Source organism: Carcharodon carcharias, chromosome 4 (assembly GCF_017639515.1).
Source record: "Carcharodon carcharias isolate sCarCar2 chromosome 4, sCarCar2.pri, whole genome shotgun sequence".
NCBI lineage: Eukaryota > Metazoa > Chordata > Chondrichthyes > Lamniformes > Lamnidae > Carcharodon > Carcharodon carcharias.
Genome location: NC_054470.1, coordinates 116,637,625 through 116,656,510, shown reverse-complemented (window position 1 = coordinate 116,656,510; position 18,886 = coordinate 116,637,625). Strand labels below are relative to the sequence as shown.

At 53.2% G+C, this 18,886-nt stretch overlaps 1 protein-coding gene across 2 annotated transcripts in view; it reads right to left on the bottom strand.

The window, feature by feature from the left end:
* fktn (fukutin) overlaps positions 1 to 6,505 on the bottom strand; it is a 28,695-nt gene extending 22,190 nt beyond the window's left edge. Inside the window, exons 1-2 of one of the 2 annotated variants that reach the window (XM_041185531.1) lie at positions 6,405 to 6,505; positions 1,722 to 1,855 (exon numbers count right to left, since the gene is read on the bottom strand). In XM_041185531.1, the coding sequence (XP_041041465.1) occupies positions 1,722 to 1,826 (105 nt within the window). In that variant the 5' untranslated portion in view covers positions 1,827 to 1,855; positions 6,405 to 6,505. The remainder of the gene's footprint in view (positions 1 to 1,721; positions 1,856 to 6,404) is intronic. The other variant, XM_041185532.1, reaches the window with a different exon arrangement.
* Positions 6,506 to 18,886: the final 12,381 nt, after the last annotated feature.

Below are 18,886 nucleotides of genomic sequence, written 5' to 3'. Positions count from 1 at the left end.
AGAATCTGCTAGACATTCAGAACGTAAAAGGTGCAGAGTATCTCATAAAAAAACTATTAATGAAAAAGAAAGTCATATGAGCAGGACTTGAATCACAAATGCAGCTTTTAATCCTGCCAATTTTCAAATGCCTCTCCAAGAAACATGCAACCCAAAAAGAAGGCAGGTGACCTCCCAGCCTGTAGCCACTGAGAATCGATAGCAAGGATGCAAGACTGGCCCACAAATGACCTTCCTTGTGATCTCCCTTCGTGCAGGAGAAAGATGGTACCTGCTCACTGGAGCCCCACATTTAAACAGCTGAGATTAGACACTCTGAGAATGACCAACATAAAACCCCACACCATCACTCAATGATAGAAATATGCTGAAGCCAATGTGCAAATTTTTAAAAATTTCACGAGGTAGGCATTTAGGGTTCTAGCATATGTATTCACTAGATATTTCAATACTCAAATTCTTAAGAGATGTGATATTTATTTTTTTAAAATAATGAAAAGCAGAGAGCTAACCCATTATCATACCCTGTGTGCCAACCTATGGTCAGCCGATTTATTTCTTAAACAATGCATTTAATGGAGTGCATGTGGTAGACTCAATTATATTCAACACTATATTAATCGATTAAAAATATGAATTTTAAAAAACAATATCCTCAGGAGGAAGACATGGAATTTAAATAAGAAAAAATACAGATGCATAAAGCTTTTCTTTTGAAAAATAGCAACACAGCTAAAATTGTTGCAGGTATAGTTTGAACCATTCACCCCAGGCACCAGGTTCTATCCCTGATCCGTGCCTAGTCAGCTTAAACTCAGCTGGACAGCTGAGAGATGCTATGATTGGTCTAGTGTCCGAGGAAAGACTATTTAAATCCACCAGGTGCTGGCTGCTGTACAGCAGCTCTGTTGGCTTTGTACATGTGGATGCTGAGTGAGATCAGATTCCACTCTGCTTTTTTTAAATCAGGATTTAGTGAATCGAAGCTACATAGTAAAACAAAAAAAATGTACTTGTCATGACCATGAAAATTTATTTTAATGAATAATAAAACACAGAATTCAAAGTCTATTCTGGGAAAGCAATGTTGCACTTGATCTGGAACTCCTGCCTTTTAGTGTATTTACTTTGACAGCACCTTCCAAACGAGTGACCTATTCCATCTAGATGAGCAGCAGACACATGGGAATACCACTACCTCCAATTTTCCCTCCAGGTCACACATCATCCCCACTTTGAAATATATTGCTGCAGGATCAAAATTCTGGAGCTATATCCCTAATGCCACATGGACTGCAATGTTTCAAGAAGGCAGCTCACCACCACTTTCTCAAGAGCAACTATGGATAAGCAATAATTTTTGGCCTTGCCAGGGACGCTCACATTACTAAACTGATAAATTTCAAAAAGCTCAATGTCATTCATAATGTGAGCAAATGTCTCAGCCAGACAGACTGAATATTGTCAATAAAATGTCAAATTATTTTTGCAAGCTGTAAATCTGACAGCATGACCACATTTTGATAGGTTTTATTTACAACGCATGAAGATAATTTTATTTACCAAATATGTAGATAATATACAAAAACGGGGAATTGTACATTTTTCCTGCAGTATTAAAATTGGTCTCCCACTGCTTAAAAAAATTGGTGTTTGTATTTTCATATAATTTTAATAAGCTTTTATGTCATAAACGACTAAAATGTACATGCCATACTTGCCTTTGATGAAAAGTATTCTTTATAATAATACAGCTGAAACAACAGAAATATGGAACTTATTACAGTCAGGAGGATCAATATGATAGTCTTATTGATTCGAGGCATTGGTCATCACTCGTCCTGTCTTCCAATAACTGGAAAAGAATAAAACTCTTCATAGATGATCAGAGTTGCAAACACTGCTTCAATTGAATCAGACCATTCCAGTGCTGCCATATTGGACACTGAATACCCTTCTACAACAATTTGAATTTATATAACACTTTGAACATAACAAAACATCCCAGGGTGATTCACAGAAGCATTAGAAAACAAAATTTGACATCTGACCGCATAAGGAGATAGGGCAGCTGACCAAAAACCTTGGTCAAACGGGCAGGTTTTAGACAGCATCTTAGAGGAGGAAAAGAGAAGAAGAGGTTTAGAGAGGGAATCCCAGAGTTTATGGCCCAGGCAGCTGAAGGTACGGCCACCAACGGTTAAACAATTAAAATCAGGGGATGCTCTAGAGGTCAGAATTAGAGGAGTGCAGATATCTCAAAGAGTTGTGGGGCTGAGGAGATTACAGAGATAGGGAGAGGCGAGGGCATGGAGAGGGATGAGAATTTTAAAATCAAGGTATTGCCTAACTGAGAGCCCAATATAGAACAGCGAGCACAGGGATAATGGCTGAACTGGATTGCGTGCAAGTTAGGATACAGGCAGCAGTTTTGGATTAACTCAATTTATGGAGGGCAGAATACAAGAGGCCAGCCAGATGTGCATTGGAATGGCTGAATCTAGAGATAACAAAGGGATGGATGAGGGTTTCAGCAGCAGATGAACTGAGGCAGGGCTGGTGTCAGGCAATGATATGGAGGTGGGAATAGGCAGTCTTAGGGATGGTGCAGATATATGGTTGGAAACTCATATCAGAGCAAATATGACAGCAAAATCACAAACAAATCTATGCTTTCATTAATCAAATGGAACAAACTAGAAACATAATTCTCGTAAGAACTGGATGTAAATCAATGTCATTGGGGTTTAACTTGGTCCCTATAAAATTCGATATCCAAATTTTTTTAATGTCATGAACTTGGGTATACAGAGCGTAATTTAAAAGCTAATAAATAACACCAAACTTGGAAATATTGCAAAGTGTAAGGGGGTCAGTAGCATACTTCAGGAAGACACAAACTGGTGTAATGGGCACATATATGACAGATGAAATTTAACACAAAGAAGTGTGAAGAGATGCATTTTGGCAGGATGAATGAAGAGGCAATGTAAACGAAATGGTACTAATTTAAACGGATTGCAGGTAGAGAGAGCAAACTGGGGGTGTATATACATAAATCTGACGGTGGCAGGTCAAGTTGATAAGGCTGTTAAAAAAGCATGTGGCATTCTTGGCTTTATGAAGTGAAGCTGAATACTAAAGCTGAGAAGTTATTTGGCATCTATGGTTCTATCTTTATAAATCACTGGTCGGGCCCCAGCTGGAGTACTTTGCCCAATTCTAGGGACAACACTTTAGGAAGGATATCAGAGGCTGCAGAGGAGATTTGCTAGAAAGGGAGCAGGGATGAGAGACTTCAGTTAATGTAGAGTGACTGGAGAAGCTGGGATTGTTCTCCTTAGAACAAAGAAGGTTAAAGGAGATTTAATAAAGATGTTCAAAATTATGAAGGGTTTTGATAAAGTAAAGAAAAACTGTTTCCAGTGGCAGGAGGGTTGGTAACTGGAGGATACAGGTTTAAGAGAATTGGAAAAAGAACCAGAGATGAGAAGAAATGTATTTACATAGCAAGTTCTTGTGATCTTGAACTCGCTGCCTGAAAGAGTTGTGGAAGCAGATTCAATACCAATTTTCAAAAGGGAATTGGATAAATACTGAAAAGGAAACATTTCTAGGACTATAGGGAAAGAACAGAGGACTCTTTTTCTTTAATATAGGCACATTTGACACCCTGAATTTCTGATGCATTTGGAACATGGAAGTAACAGTCTCTGTTGCTGAAAAGGTCGAAAAAACTTCTTATAGAATTAATCCTGGGATTTATATCCCAAAGAACAAAATAGTGCCAATCAATGTGTAGAAGTTAGTAGTTAGGTCACAGTAAGTACCGTGTACAGCTGTGCACTACACCACACTACCCGCCGCCCCAACCCCTCACACTTTAAAGGTATTATAGAATAGAAATTTACAGCAAAGCAGGAGACCATTTAGCCCATCGTGCTTCCTTTTTCAAAGAGTTGCGCTTCGCCCCACGCTGAGGGTGGAATTGTCCCAGATTTACACTAAGTGCAGTAGCGGGCAGGTAAAACGTTTTACCTGCTGGCCACAATGGCGGCTTTTCACGCTCTATTGTCCCAAACCTGCCACATTAATTATGCATTCCTGGGATATACGCCGTTTCAATGGCAGGCGGGCGCCGATTCACCTGCCACGCCATCACCTTGCCGCTTCATCACACCAGGCAGCACATTTAAAGTACAGCCGCGCTAACTGCTTCTAGCCCAGGACTGCAGCAAAGAAGACATGGTCCCAAAAGGCAAGAAGACCTCAGCTCTCGAGCAGCTTTTGGACACTGTGGAGGCCCGCAGTGATGTCCTCTGCCCTCACTCTGGCCGCAGGGGGGGCAGCTACATTACAACTCAGGCTTGGTAGGCAATGGCAGTGATCAGTACCAAGGTTGAACAGAAGATGCTGGCCATCCAATGCAGATAGAGGATGAATGATCTAACCCATGCAGCCAGGGTATGGCAACCATCTCATCACTCTAAACTCACACACACAATCCCATCACACATGCACTGCCATCTCACTCACTGCCAATTCAAAGGACATCACCACTCACTCTCTCTCACACACACCCTCACATGTCCATCTGGCCTCATCTCCTCAGCCCTCACCATCTTGAGGCCACTTGCACAGGTCAACATGTGCCCCCACACACACCCTGGGATACCCTCCTTCCTCAGTACAGCCCTCACCCTGCAGCCTCTTCCCTTGCCTGAGGCCACTGCTTCCCTTTCTCCAAGCAAGAACTTGCCCTGCAGCCATTGAAAAGCCACCCACATATGGCTGATCTGGTAGGTAGAGAGCTACCGATGAGCCCCCCTAAAAGTGATGCAGCGCTGTGAATCCTGGCGCTGATGACTGCGAGTGCTGACCCAAGCAAGGTAGGCAAACAAACCTTGAAGCCCCGAGTGAATGCAGCCCGCCAAGTGCACGCTTATATATGCTGTTGTGAAACACGTTGGTGTGTTTTCCCACCAATGTGGGTGGATGATCCAGCGGGCTGGCCTTGTAACGATATGCTGATGTATTACAATGAGGTACCCGGCACCTGATGACTGGGAACGTGGCCCGCCACCAGTGGGCAGAGCGGATGATCGCAAACTGGTTCCACGACATCATGAAACTGATTTTTGACCTTCTCACCATATTGTCCGCTCATGCCACTGAACACGCCCGATGCCGGTGGGCAAAGAAAATCCCACCCTAAGTTTCTTATCCTTGACTGCCCAGCTACCTTTTATAATTATTTATGGAATCAGCTTCCACAATCTTCAGCTCTTCCAACACAGGTGGAATGTTCCAGGCCACAACAACTCTCAGCGTGAAAACATTTTCCAACCCCCTCTAGATCTTTTATCGATGATTTTAAATCTTTGACCTCTGGTTATTAACCCACTTGCTGAAGGTAATAGCTTTTTTTTATTCAATTCCATTAAAAACCTATGCCGTCTTCAAAATCTCTATAAAGTCAGCACAAAGGAGCATAAAATTAGGAATATAAAAGCAAAATATTACAGAATTTAAAAGATTTGTGTTTTGGATTCCTTTGTTGCCACTGGGTTTTGTTTTACTATTATGGTTCCCTCTCTTTGTTCTTCTTGCAACTTGAGGTTTACAAGTGGAGTCTAACAGTAGTGACAACTGAGTAAGGATGAGCAGGGGCAGGTGGGCGCGGGGAGCACTGTCACCAGAGTGCAGGGTGGTGAGGGGACCCCAGGATGATGGGATCCCGGGGCGAGGGGATCTCGGGCTGAGGGGATCCCGAGGGTGAGGGGATCTGGGGGTGAGAGGATCCTGGAGGTGAGGGGATCCTGGAGGTGAGGGGATCTCAGGATGAGGATATCCTGGGGGTGAGGGGATCTTGGGCTGAGGGGATCCCAGGCATGAGGGGATCTCGGGGTGAGTCCCCTCGGGGTGAGGGGATCTCAGGGGTGGGGGGATCCTGGGGGGTAAAGGGGTCCTGGAGCCTGGAGGTGAGGGAATCTCGGAGGTGAGAGGTACCCGGGGTGAGGGGATCTCGGGGTGAGGGAATAATCCCGGGGGTGAGGGGATTTCGGAGGTAAGGGAATGATCCCGGGGCGAGGGGATCTCGGGGTGAGGGAATGATCCCAGGGCGAGGGGATCTCGGGGTGAGGGAATGATCCTGGGGCGAGGGGATCTCGGGGTGAGGGAATGATCCCGGGGCGAGGGGATCTCGGGGTGAGGGGATCTCGGAGTGAGGGGATCCCGGGGCGAGGGGATACCAGTTCGAGTGGAGGGTTGGCGGGGTCGGGGTGAGTGGATCCCAAGGCCCAGACTCCGCCGGCCAGGCACGGACCCGCTCCACGCCCCGCAGTCGGGTACAGGACAATAGCGGATCAGCGGCCGAAGCAGTGACCGATACCCGGTCCTCTTACCCTCCTCGGCAAAATCGGCCGCTCCGCTTCTTCCGTTCTCCGGGTCCCGATCTCCGTCTCCTCGCACCCTCCCAACCGTCTCCCAGCAACCAGGCCCCGCCCACACGGCAAACATCGCGAGAAGAGCTGCACGTGCAATCAAATCAAGGAGAAAGCGGGGTCATAGAGAGAGCTGGAATAGTTTAGGTGCAAGATCAGAACAAGGGGCCTGGGTCAGAGTGAGGGGGCGGGGTCACAGCGAAGGGGGCAGGGTCAGAGTGACGGGGAAGGGTCATAGCGAGGGAGCTGGGTCAGATTGAGGGGACGGGGAAAGAGTGAGGGGACGGGGTCAGAGTGATGGGCAGGTACAGGGTGACAAGGGAGTGCTAGTGTGGGCGGGATCAGGGTGAGAGTTGTGGTAGTGGGGATGGGGTCAGGGTGAGGGTTGTGGTAATGTGGACAGGGTCAGGATGAGGGTTGTTGTAGTGGCGACAGGGTCAGGGTGAGCATTGTTGTAATGGGAATGGGGTCAGAGTGCGTGTTACCATAGTGGGGACAGGGTCAGGGTGAGAATTGTGGTAGTGTGGGCGGGGTCAGGGTGAGAGTTGTGGTCGTGGGAATGGGGTCAGGATGAGGGTTGTGGTAGTGTGGACAGGGTCAGGGTGAGGGTTGTGGTATTGGGGACGGGGTCAGGGTTAATGTTGTGGTACTGTGGATAGTGTTAGGGTGCCTGTAGTGGTAGGGAGAATAGGGACAGGGTGAGGGTTTTAGGGGTGGGAATTGGGTCAGGGTGAGGGTTGTGGTTGTGTAGACAGGGTCAGGGTGAGGGTTGTGGCAGGGGGAACAGGGTCAGGGCGAGTGTTGTGGTACTGTGGATGGGGTCAGGGTGAGGGTTGTGGGGGAGGGGGTGGGGGTGGGAATAGGGTAAGGGTGAGGGTTGTGGTTGTGTGGACAGGGTCAGGGTGAGGGTTGTGGTTGTGTGGACAGGGTCAGGGCGAGTGTTGTGGTACTGTGGATGGGGTCAGGGTGAGGCATGTGTTCATGGGGACAGGGTCAGGTTGAGGGCTGTGGTAGTGTGGACGGTGTCAGGGTGAAGGTTATGGTAGTGGGTACAGGGTCAGGGTGAGGGTTGTGGTAGCGGGAATGGGGTCAAGGTGAGGGTTGTGGTAGTGTGGACAGGGTCAGGGTGAGGGTTGTGGTAGTGTGGACAGGGTCAGGTTGAGGGTTGTGGTAGTGTGGGCGGGGTCAGGGTGAAGGTTGTGGTACTGTGGATGGCATCAGGGTGCCTGTTGTGGTAGGGAGAATGGGGTCAGGGTGAGGGCCATGGTATTGGGGACGGGGTCAGGGTGAGGGTTGTGGGGGTGGGAATGCGGTGAGTGTGTGTGTTATGGTAGTGGGGACAGTGTCAAGGTGAGGATTGTGGTAGTGTGGGCGGGGTCAGGGTGATGGTTGTGGTCGTGGGGGTGGGGTTAAGGGTGCAAGTTTTGGTAGTGGGAATGGGGTTAGGGTGCATGTTGTGGTAGTGGGAATGGGGTCAGGGTGATGGTTGTGTTAGTGGGAATGAGGTCAGGGTGAGGGTTGTGGCAGAGGGAATGGGGTCAGGGTGAGGATTGTGTTTGTGTGGACGGGGTCAGGGTGAGGATTGAGGTAGTGGGGTCAGGGTCAGAGGGAGGAATGCGGTAGTGTGGATGGGGTCAGGGTGAGGGTTGTGGTAGTGTGGGCAGGATCAGGGTGAGGATTGTGGTAATGTGGACGGGTTCAGGGTGAGGGTTGTAGTTGTGGTGACAGGGTCAGGGTGAGGGTTGTGGAAGTGAGAATGGGGTCAGGCTGAGGGTTGTGGTAGTGAGGGCGGGGTCAGGGTAAGGGTTGTGGCAGTGGGGTCAGTGTGAGGGTTGTGGTAGTTGGGACAGGGACAGGGTGAAGGTTGTGGTAGTCTGGGTGGGGTCAAGGTGATGGTTGAGGTAGAGTGGGCACTGTCAGAGTGAGTTTTGTGGTAGTGGGGACAGGGTCAGGGTGAGGGTTGTTGTCGTTTGGGCGGGTTCAGGGTGAGGTTTGTGGTAGTGGGGACAGGTTCAGGGTCGGGGTTATGGTAGGAACAATGGGGTCAGGTTGAGTGTTGTGGTAGTGGTGTCAGGTTGAGTGTTGTGGTAGTGGTGTCAGGTTGAGTGTTGTGGTAGTGGTGTCAGGTTGAGTGTTGTGGTAGTGGTGTCAGGTTGAGCGTTGTGGTAGTGGTGTCAGGTTGAGGTTTGTGGCAGTGTGGACAGGGTCAGGGTGAGGATTGTGGTAGTGTGTTCAGGGTCAGAGGGAGGATTATGGTAGTGTGGGCGGGGTCAGGTTGAGGGTTGTGGTGGTGTGGGCGGGGTCAAGGTGATGGTTGAGGTAGTGTGGGCGGGGACAGGGTGAGGGTTGAGGTAGTGTGGACGGGGTCAGGGTGAGACTATTGGTAGTTTGGGCAGGGTCAGGATTAGGGCTGTGGCTGTGTGGATGGGTTTAGGGTGAGGGTTGTGGTAATGTGGGCAGGATCAGGGTGAGGATTGTGGTCATGTGGACGGGTTCAGGGTGAGGGTTGTGGTAATGTGTGCGGGGTCAGGGTGAGGGTTGTGGTAGTTGGAATGGGGTCAGGATGAGTGTTGTGGTAGTGAGGGCAGGGTCAGGGTAAGGGTTGTGGCAGTGGGGTCAGTGTGAGGGTTGTGGTAGTATGGACAGGGTCAGGGTGAGGATTTTGGTAGTGTGGACAGGGTCAGGGTGAGGATTATGGTAGTGGGGGCGGGGTCAAAGTGATGGTTGAGGTAGTGTGTGTGGGGTCAGGGTGAGGGTTGTGGTAGTGTGGACGCTGTCAAGGTGAGTGTTCTGGTAGTGGGGCTGGGGTAGGGTTGAGGGTTGTGGTTGTGTGGACAGGTTCAGGGCGAGTGTTGTGGTTGTGTGGACGGGGTCAGGGTGAGTGTTGTGGTAACATGGACAGGGTCAGGGTGAGGGTTGTCGTAGTGGGGACAGGGTCAGGGTGCGTGTTATTGTAGTGGGGAAGGGTAAGGGTTGTGGCAGTGGGGTCAGTGTGAGGGTTGTGGCAGTGTGGACAGGGTCAGGGTGAGGATTTTGGTAGTGTGGACAGGGTCAGGGTGAGGGTTGTAGTTGTGTGGACGGGGTCAGGGTGAGGGTTGTGGAAGTGGGGGCAGGGTCAGGATGAGGGTTGTGGTAGTGGGGACAGGATCAGCGTGAGGATTTTGGTAGTGGGGGATGAGGTCAGGGTGAGGATTGTGGTAGTGGGGACAGGGTCAAGGTGATTGTTGAGGTAGTGTGGGCGGGGTCAGGGTGAGGGTTGTGGTAGTGGGGATGGGGACAAGGTGATGGTTGTGGTAGTAGGGATGGGGTAGGAGTGAGGGTTGTGGTAGTGCGGATGGGTTCAGGATGAGGGTTGTGGTAGTGTGGCGGGGTCAGGGCGTGTGTTGTGGTTGTGTGGACGGGGTCAGGGTGAAGATTGAGGTAGTGGGGTCAGAGTCAGAGGGAGGAATGCGGTAGTGTGGATGGGGTCAGGGTGAGGGTTGTGGTAGTGTGGGCAGGATCAGGGTGAGGATTGTGGTAATGTGGACTGGTTCAGGGTGAGGGTTGTGGTAATGGGGGCGGGGTCAGTGTGAGGGTTGTGGTAGTTGGAATGGGGTCAGGGTGACTGTTGTAGTAGTGATGACAGGGCCAGGGTGAGGGTTGTGGAAGTGGGAATGGGGTCAGGCTGAGGGTTGTGGTAGTGAGGGCTGGGTCAGGGTAAGGGTTGTGGCAGTGGGGTCAGTGTGAGGGTTGTGGTAGTTGGGACAGGGTCAGTGTGAGGGTTGTGGTCGTATGGGCGGGGTCAGGGTGAGGTTTGTGGTAGTGGGGACAGGTACAGGGTCGGGGTAATGGTAGGAGGAATGGGGTCAGGTTGAGGGTAGTGGTAGGGGGGTCAGGTTGAGGTTTGTGGCAGTGTGGACAGGGCCAGGGTGAGGATTTTGGTAGTGTGGACAGGGTCAGGGTGAGGGTTGTAGTTGTATGGACGGGGTCAGGGTGAGGGTTGTGGTAGAGTGGGCAGGATCAGGGTGAGGATTGTGGTTATGTGGACGGGTTCAGGGTGAGGGTTGTGGTAATGTGGGCGGGGTCAGGGTGAGGGTTGTGGTAGTTGGAATGGGGTCAGGGTGACTGTTGTAGTAGTGGTGACAGGGTCAGGGTGAGGGTTGTGGAAGTGGGAATGGGGTCAGGCTGAGTGTTGTGGTAGTGGGGTCAGTGTGACGGTTGTGGTAGTATGGACAGGGTCAGGGTGAGTATTTTGGTAGTGTGGACAGGGTCAGGGTGAGGATTGTGGTAGTTGGGGCGGGGTCAAGGTGATGGTTGAGGTAGTGTGTGCGGGGCCAGGGTGAGGGTTGTGGTAGTGTGGACGGTGTCAGGGTGCGTGTTCTGGTAGTGGGGATGGGGTAGGGGTGAGGGTTGTGGTTGTGTGGACGGGGTGAGGGTGAGGGTTGTGGTAACGTGGACAGGGTCAGGGTGAGGATTTTGATAGTGGGGTCAGGGTCAAGGTGAGGATTGTGGTATTGGGGGCGAGGTCAAGGTGAGGATTGTGGTAGTGGGGACAGGGTTAAGGTGATGGTTGAGGTGTGTGGGCGGCGTCAGGGTGAGTGTTGTGGTAGTGTGGACGGGGTAAAGGTGATGGATGTGGTAGTAGGGATGGGGTAGGGGAGAGGGTTGTGGTAGTGCGGATGGGTTCAGGATGAGGGTTGTGGTAGTGTGGACGGGGTCAGGGCGAGTGTTGTGGTAGTGTGGACAGGGTCAGTGTGAGGGTTGTGGTCGTGAGGTTGGGGTTAAGGGTACAAGTTCTGGTAGTGGGAATGGGGTCAGGGTGATGGTTCTGGTAGTGCGAATGGGGTCAGGGTGATGGTTGTGTTAGTGGAAATGAGGTCAGGGTGAGGGATATGGCAGAGGGAATGGGGTCAGAGTGAGGATTGTGGTAGTGTGGACAGGGTCAAAGTGAGGATTGTGGTAGTGGGGTCAGGGTCAGAGGGAGGAATGCGGTAATGTGGCCGGGGTCAGGGTGAGGGTTGTGGTGGTGTGGGTGGGGTCAGGGTGAGTGTTGTGGTAGGGAGAATGGGATCAGGGTGAGGGTTGTGGTCGTGGGTGGGGTGTCACGGTGAGGGTTGTGGGGGTGGGAATGGGGTCAGGGTGAGGGTTGTCGTGCTGTGGGCGGGGTCAAGGTGATGGTTGAGGTAGTGTGGGCGGGGTCAGGGTGAGGGTTGAGTTAGTGTGGACGGGGTCAGGGTGAGACTATTGGTAGTTTGGGCGGGGTCAGGATTAGGGCTGTGGCTGTGTGGATGGGTTTAGGGTGAGGGTTGTGGTAATGTGGGCAGGATCAGGGTGAGGATTGTGGTAATGTTGACGGGTTCATTGTGAGTGTTGTAGTAGTGGTGACAGGGCCAGGGTGAGGGTTGTGGAAGTGGGAATGGGGTCAGGCTGATGTTTTTGGTAGTATGGACAGGGTCAGTGTGAGGATTTTGGTAGTGTGTGCAGGGTCAAGGTGAGGGTTGTGGTAGTTGGAATGAGGTCAGGATGTGTGTTGTAATAGTGGTGACAAGGCCAGGGTGAGGGTTGTGGAAGTGGGAATGGGGTCAGGCTGAGGGTTGTGGTAGTGAGGGCAGGGTCAGGGTAAGGGCTGTGGCAGTGGGGTCAGTGTGAGGGTTGTGGTAGTATGGACAGGGTCAGGGTGAGGATTTTGGTAGTTTGTGCAGGGTCAGGGTGAGGATTTTGGTAGTGGGGCGGGGTCAACGTGATGGTTGAGGTAGTGTTTTCGGGGTCAGGGTGAGGGTTGTGGTAGTGTGGACGGTGTCAGGGTGCGTGTTCTGGTAGTGGGGATGGGGTAGGGGTGAGGGTTGTGGTTGTGTGGACGGGTTCAGGGCGAGTGTTGTGGTTGCGTGGACGGGGTCAGGGTGAGGGTTGTGGTAACGTGGACAGGGTCAGGGTGAGGGTTGTCGTAGTGGGGACAGGGTCAGGGTGAGGGTTGTTGTAGTGGGAATGGGGTCAGGGTGCATGTTATTGTTGTGGGGAAGGGTAAAGGTTGTGGCAGTGGGGTCAGTGTGAGGGTTGTGGCAGTGTGGACAGGTTCAGGGTGAGGATTTTCTTAGTGGGGTCAGGGTCAGGGTGAGGGTTGTGGGGCGGGTTCATGATGAGTGTTGTGGTAGTGGGGACAGGGTCAGGGTGAGGATTGTGGTAATGGGCACAGGGTCAAGGTGATGGTTGAGGTAGTGTGGGCGGGGTCAGGGTGAGGGTTGTGGTAGTGGGGATGGGGTCAAGGTGATGGTTGTGGTAGTAGTGATGGGGTAGGGGTGAGGGTTGTGGTAGCGTGGACAGGGTGAGGACTTGTGTTATGGTTGTGTGGACGGGGTCAGGGTGAGGATTGTGGTAGTGTGGTCAGAGTCAGAGGGAGGAATGCGGTAGTGTGGATGGGGTCAGGGTGAAGGTTGTGGTAGTGTGGGCAGGATCAGGGTGAGGATTGTGGTAATGTGGACGGGTTCAGGGTGAGGGTTGTGGTAGTGGGGACAGGTTCAGGGTCGGGGTTATGGTAGGAGGAATGGGGTCAGGTTGAGGGTTGTGGTAGGGGGGTCAGGTTGAGGTTTGTGGCAGTGTGGACAGGGTCAGGGTTAGGATTGTGGTAGTGGGGTCAGGGTCAGAGGGAGGATTGCGGTAGTGTGGGCGGGGTCAGGGTAAGGTTTGTGGTGGTGTGTGCCGGGTCAAGGTGATGGTTGAGGTAGTGTGGGCGGGGACAGGGTGAGGGTTGAGGTAGTGTGGACGGGGTCAGGGTGAGACTATTGGTAGTTTGGGCAGGGTCAGGATTAGGGCTGTGGCTGTATGGATGGGGTCAGGGTGAGGGTTGTTATAGTGTGTCAGGATCAGGGTGAGGATTGTGGTAATGTGGGCGGGGTCAGGGTGAGGTTTGTGGTTGTTGGAATGGGGTCAGGGTGAGTGTTGTAGTAGTGGTGACAGGGTCAGGGTGAGGGTTGTGGAAGTGGGAATGGGGTCATGGTGAGTATTTTGGTAGTGTGGACAGGGTCAGGGTGAGTATTTTGGTAGTGTGGACAGGGTCAGGGTGAGGATTGTGGTAGTTGGGGCGGGGTCAAGGTGATGGTTGAGGTAGTGTGTGCGGGGTCAGGGTGAGTGTTGTGGTAGTGTGGACGGTGTCAGGGTGCGTGTTCTGGTAGTGGGGATGGGGTAGGGGTGAGGGTTGTGGTTGTGTGGACGGGGTGAGGGTGAGGGTTGTGGTAACGTGGAGAGGGTCATGGTGAGGGTTGTCGTACTGGGAACAGGGTCAGGGTGCGTGTTATCGTAGTGGGGATGGGTAAGGGTTGTGGCAGTGGGGTCAGTGTGAGGATTGTGGCAGTGTGGACAGGGTCAGGGTGAGGATTTTGGTAGTGGGGTCAGGGTCAAGGTGAGGATTGTGGAAATGGGGGCGGGGTCAGGATGAGGGTTGTGGTAGTGGGGACAGGATCAGCGTGAGGATTGTGGTAGTGGGGGCGAGGTCAGGGTGAGGATTGTGGTAGTGGGACAGGGTCAAGGTGATGGTTGATGTAGTGTGGGCGGGGTCAGGGTGAGGTTTGTGGTAGTGGGGATGGGGTCAAGGTGATGGTTGTGGTAGTAGGGATGGGGTAGGGGTGAGGTTTGTGGTAGTGCGGATGGGTTCAGGATGAGGGTTGTGGTGGTGTGGACGGGGTCAGGGCGAGTGTTGTGGTAGTGTGGACAGGGTCAGTGTGAGGGTTGTAGTAGTGGCGATAGGGTCAGGGTGAGCGTGGTTGTAATGGGAATGAGGTCAGGGTGCGTGTTACCATAGTGTTGACAGGGTCAGGCTGATGATTGTGGTAGAGTGGGTGTGGTCAGGGTGATGGTTGTGGTAATGTGGAAAGGGTCAGGGTGAGGGTTGAAGTAGTGGCGACAGGGTCAGGGTGAGCGTTGCTGTAATGGAAATGGGGTCAGGGTGCGTGTTACCATAGTGGGGACAGGGTCAGGGTGATGATTGTGGTATTGTGGGCGGAGTCAGAGTGAGGGTTGTGGTCATTGAGGTGGGATCAGGGTGCGTGTTGTGGTAGTGGGAATGGGGTCAGGGTTAGGGTTGTGGTAATGGGAATGGGATCGTTGTAGTAGTGGGGACAGGGTCAGTTTGAGGGTTGTGGTAGTATGGGCGGGGTCAGGGTCAGGGTTGTGGTAGTGGGGACAGGGTCAGGGTTAATGTTGTGGTACTGTGGATGGCGTCAGGGTGCCTGTTGTGGTAGTGAGAATGGGGTCAGGGTGAGGGCCATGGTAGTGGGGACGGGGTCAGGGTGACGGTTGTGGTCATGGGTGTGGGGTCAGGGTGAGGGTTGTGGGGGTGGGAATGCGGTGATTGTGCGTGTTATGGTAGTGGGGACAGTGTCAAGGTGATGGTTGAGGTAGTGTGGGCGGGGTCAGGGTGAGGTTTGTGGTCGTGGGGGTGAGGTTAAGGGTGCAAGTTGTGGTAGTGGGAATGGGGTTAGGGTGCATGTTGTGGTAGTGGGAATGGGGTCAGGGTGATGGTTGTGGCAGAGGGAATGGGGTCAGGGTGAGGATTGTGGTGGTGTGGACAGGGTCTGGGTGAGGATTGTGGTAATGTGGCTGGTTTCAGGGTGAGGGTTGTTGTAATGTGGGCGGGGTCAGGGTGAGGGTTGTGGTAGTTGGAATGGGATCAGGGTAAGCGTTGTAGTAGTGGTGACAGGATCAGGGTGAGGGTTGTGGAAGTGGGAATGGGGTCAGGCTGAGGGTTGTGGTAGTGAGGTCAGGTTCAGGGTAAGGGTTGTGGAAGTGGGGTCAGAGTGAGGTTTGTGGTAGTTGGGACAGGTTCAGGGTGAGGGTTGTGGTAGTGTGCACGGGGTCAGGGCGAGTGTTGTGGTGGTGTGGATGTGTTCAGGGTGAGGGTTGTGGTAATGTGGACAGGGTCAGGGTGAGGGTTGTAGTAGTGGGGTCAGGTTGAGGTTTGTGGTAATGTGGACAGGGTCAGGGTGAGGATTGTGGTAGTGTGGGCGGGGTCAGGGTGAGGGTTGTGGTGGTGTGGGCGGGGTCAAGGTGAGACTATTGGTAGTTTGGGCGGGGTCAGGGCTAGGGCTGTGGCTGTGTGGATGGGGTCAGGGTGAGGGTTGTGGTATTGTGGGCAGGATCAGGGTGAGGATTGTGGTAATGTGGACGTGGTCAGGGTGAGGATTGAGGTAGTGGGGTCAGGGTCAGAAGGAGGAATGCGGTAGTGTGAGCGGGGTCAGGGTGAGGGTTGTGGTAGTGTGGGCAGGATCAGGGTGAGGATTGTGGTAATGTGGACGGGTTCAGGGTGAGGGTTGTGGTAATGTGTGCGGGGTCAGGGTGAGGGTTGTGGTAGTTGGAATGGGGTCAGGGTGAGTGTTGTAGTACTGGTGACAGAGCCAGGTTGAGGGTTGTGGAAGTGGGAATGGGGCCAGGCTGAGGGTTGTGGTAGTGAGAGCAGGGTCAGGGTAAGGGTTGTGGCAGTGGGGTCAGTGTGAGGGTTGTGGTAGTATGGACAGGGTCAGGGTGAGGATTTTGGTAGTGTGGACAGGGTCAGGGTGAGGATTGTGGCAGTGGGGGCAGGGTCAAGGTGATGGTTGAGGTAGTGTGTGCAGGGTCAGGGTGCGGGTTGTGGTAGTGTGGACGGTGTCAGGGTGAGTGTTCTGGTAGTGTGGGTGGGGTAGGGGTTAGGGTTCTGCTTGTGTGGACGGGGTCAGGGCGTGTGTTGTGGTTTTGTGGATGGGGTCAGGGTGAGGATTGAGGTAGTGTCGGCGGGGTCAGGGTGTGGTTTGTGGTAGTGGGGATGGGGTCAATGTGATGGTCGTGGCAGTGGGGATGGGGTAGGGGTGAGTATTATTGTGGTGCAGATGGGTTCAGGGTAAGGGTTGTGGCAGTGTGAACGGGGTCAGGGCGAGTGTTGTGGTGGTGTGGATGTGTTCAGGGTGAGGGTTGTGGTAATGTGGACAGGGTCAGGGTGAGGGTTGTAGTAGTGGCGACAGGGTCAGGGGTGAGCGTTGTTGTATGGGAATGGGGTCAGGGTGCGTGTTCCCCGAGTGGGGACAGGGTCAGGGTGAGGATTGTGGTAGTGTGGGCGGGGTCAGGGTGAGGGTTGTGGTCGTGGGAATGGGGTCAGGGTGAGGATTGTGGTAATGTGGACAGGGTGAAGGTGAGGGATGTAGTAGTGGCGACAGGGTCAGGGTGAGCGTTGTTGTAATGGGAATGGGGTCAGGGTGCATGTTACCATAGTGGGGACAGGGTCAGGGTGTGGATTGTGGTAGTGTGGGCGGGGTCAGGGTGAGGGTTGTTGTGGTGGGAATGAGGTCAGGGTGAGGGTTGTGGTAGTGTGGTCAGGGTCAGGGTGAGGGTTGTCGTAGTGTGGGTGGGAGGGTTGTGGTAGTGGGGACAGGGTCAGGTTTAATGTTGTGATAGTGTGGGCGGGGTCAGGGTGAGTGTTGTGGTAGGCAGAATGGGATCAGGGTGAGGGTTGTGGGAGTTGGAATGGGGTCAGGGTGAGGGTTGTGGTTGCGTAGACAGGGTCAGGGTGAGGGTTGTGGTCCTGGGTCTGGGGTCATGGTGAGGGTTGTGGGGGGGGGAATGGGGTCAGGGTGAGTGTTGTGGTTGTGTGGACGGGGTCAGGGTGAGGGTTCTGGCAGTGGGGACAGGGTCAGGGCAAGTGTTGTGGTATTGTGGATGGGGTCAGGGTGAGGCATGTGTTAGTGGGGACAGGGGTAGGGGTGAGGTTGTGGTAGTGGGGTCAGTGTGAGAGTTGTGGTAGTGTGGACAGGGTCATGGTGAGGATTTTGGTAGTGTGGACAGGGTCAGGGTGAGGATTGTGGTAATGAGGGCGGGGTCAAGGATAGTGGGGCTGGGATAGGGGTGAGGGTTCTGGTTGTGTAGACGGGGTCAGGGTGAGGATTGTGGTAGTGGGGACAGGGTCAAGGTGAGGTCTGTGGTAGTGTGTACGGGGTCAGGGTGAGGGTTGTGGTAATGTGGACAGGGTCAGGGTGAGGGTTGTTGTAATGGGAATGGGGTCAGGGTGCGTGTTACCATAGTGGGGACAGGGTCAGGGTGAGGATTGTGGTAGTGTGGGCGGGGTCAGGGTGAGGGTTGTGGTCGTGGGAATGGGGTGAGGGTGATGAATGTGGTAGTGGGAATGGGGACAGGGTGAGGGTTGTGATAGTGTGGACAGGGTCAGGGTGAGGGTTGTGGTAGTGGGGACTGGGTCAGGGTGAGGGTTGTGGTGGTGGGGACTGGGTCAGGTTGAGGATTGTGGTAGTGTGGGTGGGGTCAGGGTGATGGTTGTTGTCGTGGGGGTGGGATTAAGGGTGCAAGTTGTAGTGGGAATGGGGTTAGGGTGCATGTTGTGGTAGTGGGAATGGGGTCAGGGTGATGGTTGTGGTAGTGGGAATGAGGTCAGGGTGAGGGTTGTGGTACAGGGAATGGGGTCAGGTTGAGGATAGTGGTAGTGTGGACAGGGTCAGGGTGAGGGTTGTGGCAGAGGGAACGAGGTCAGGGTGAGGGTTGTGGCAGAGGGAATGGGGACAGGGTGAGGGCCATGGTAGTGTGGACGAGGTCAGGTTGAGTGTTGTGATAGTGTGGGCAGGTTCAGGGTCAGTGTTGTGGTAGTGGTGACAGGGTCAGGGTGCGTGTTGTGGAAGTGAAGATGGGGTCAGGCTGAGGGTGGTGGTCGTGAGGGCACGGTCAGGGTAAGGGTTGTGGCAGGTGGGTCAGTGTGCGGGTTGTGGTTGTGTGGACGGGGTCAGGGTGAGGATTGTAGTAATGTGGACAGGGTCAGGGTGAGGATTGTCGTAGTGGGGACAGGGTCAGGGTGAGTGTTGTTGTAGTGGGAATAGGGTCAGGGTGCGTGTTATCGTAGTGGCGAAGGGTAAGGGTTGTGGCAGTGGGGTCAGTGTGAGGGTTGTGGCATTGTGGACAGGGTCAGGGTGAGGATTTTGATAGTGGGGTCAGGGCTAGGGTGAGGATTGTGGAAGTGGGGGCGGGGTCAGTATGAGGGCTGTGGTAGTGGGGACAGGGTCAGCGTGAGGATTGTGGTAGTGGGGGCGAGGTCAGGGTGAGGATTGTGGTAGTGGGGACAGGGTCAAGGTGATGGTAGAGGTAGTGTGGGCGGGGTCAGGGTGCTGGTTGTGGTAGTAGGGATGGGGTAGGGGTGAGGGTTGTGGAAGTGTAGATGGGTCAGGATGAGGGTTGTGGTAGTGTGGACAGGGTCAGGGTGAGGGTTGTGGCAGAGGGAATGGGGACAGAGTGATGGTTGTAGTGGGAATGGGGACAGGGTGATGGTTGTGATAGTGTGGACAGGGTCAGGGTGAGGGTTGTGGTAGTGGGGACTGGGTCAAGTTGAGGGTTGTGGTGGTGTGGGCGGGGTCAGGGTGAGGGTTGTGGTAGTGTGGACAGGGTCAGGGTGAGGGTTGTGGTAGTGGGGACTGGGTCAGGTTGAGGATTGTGGTAGTGTGGGTGGG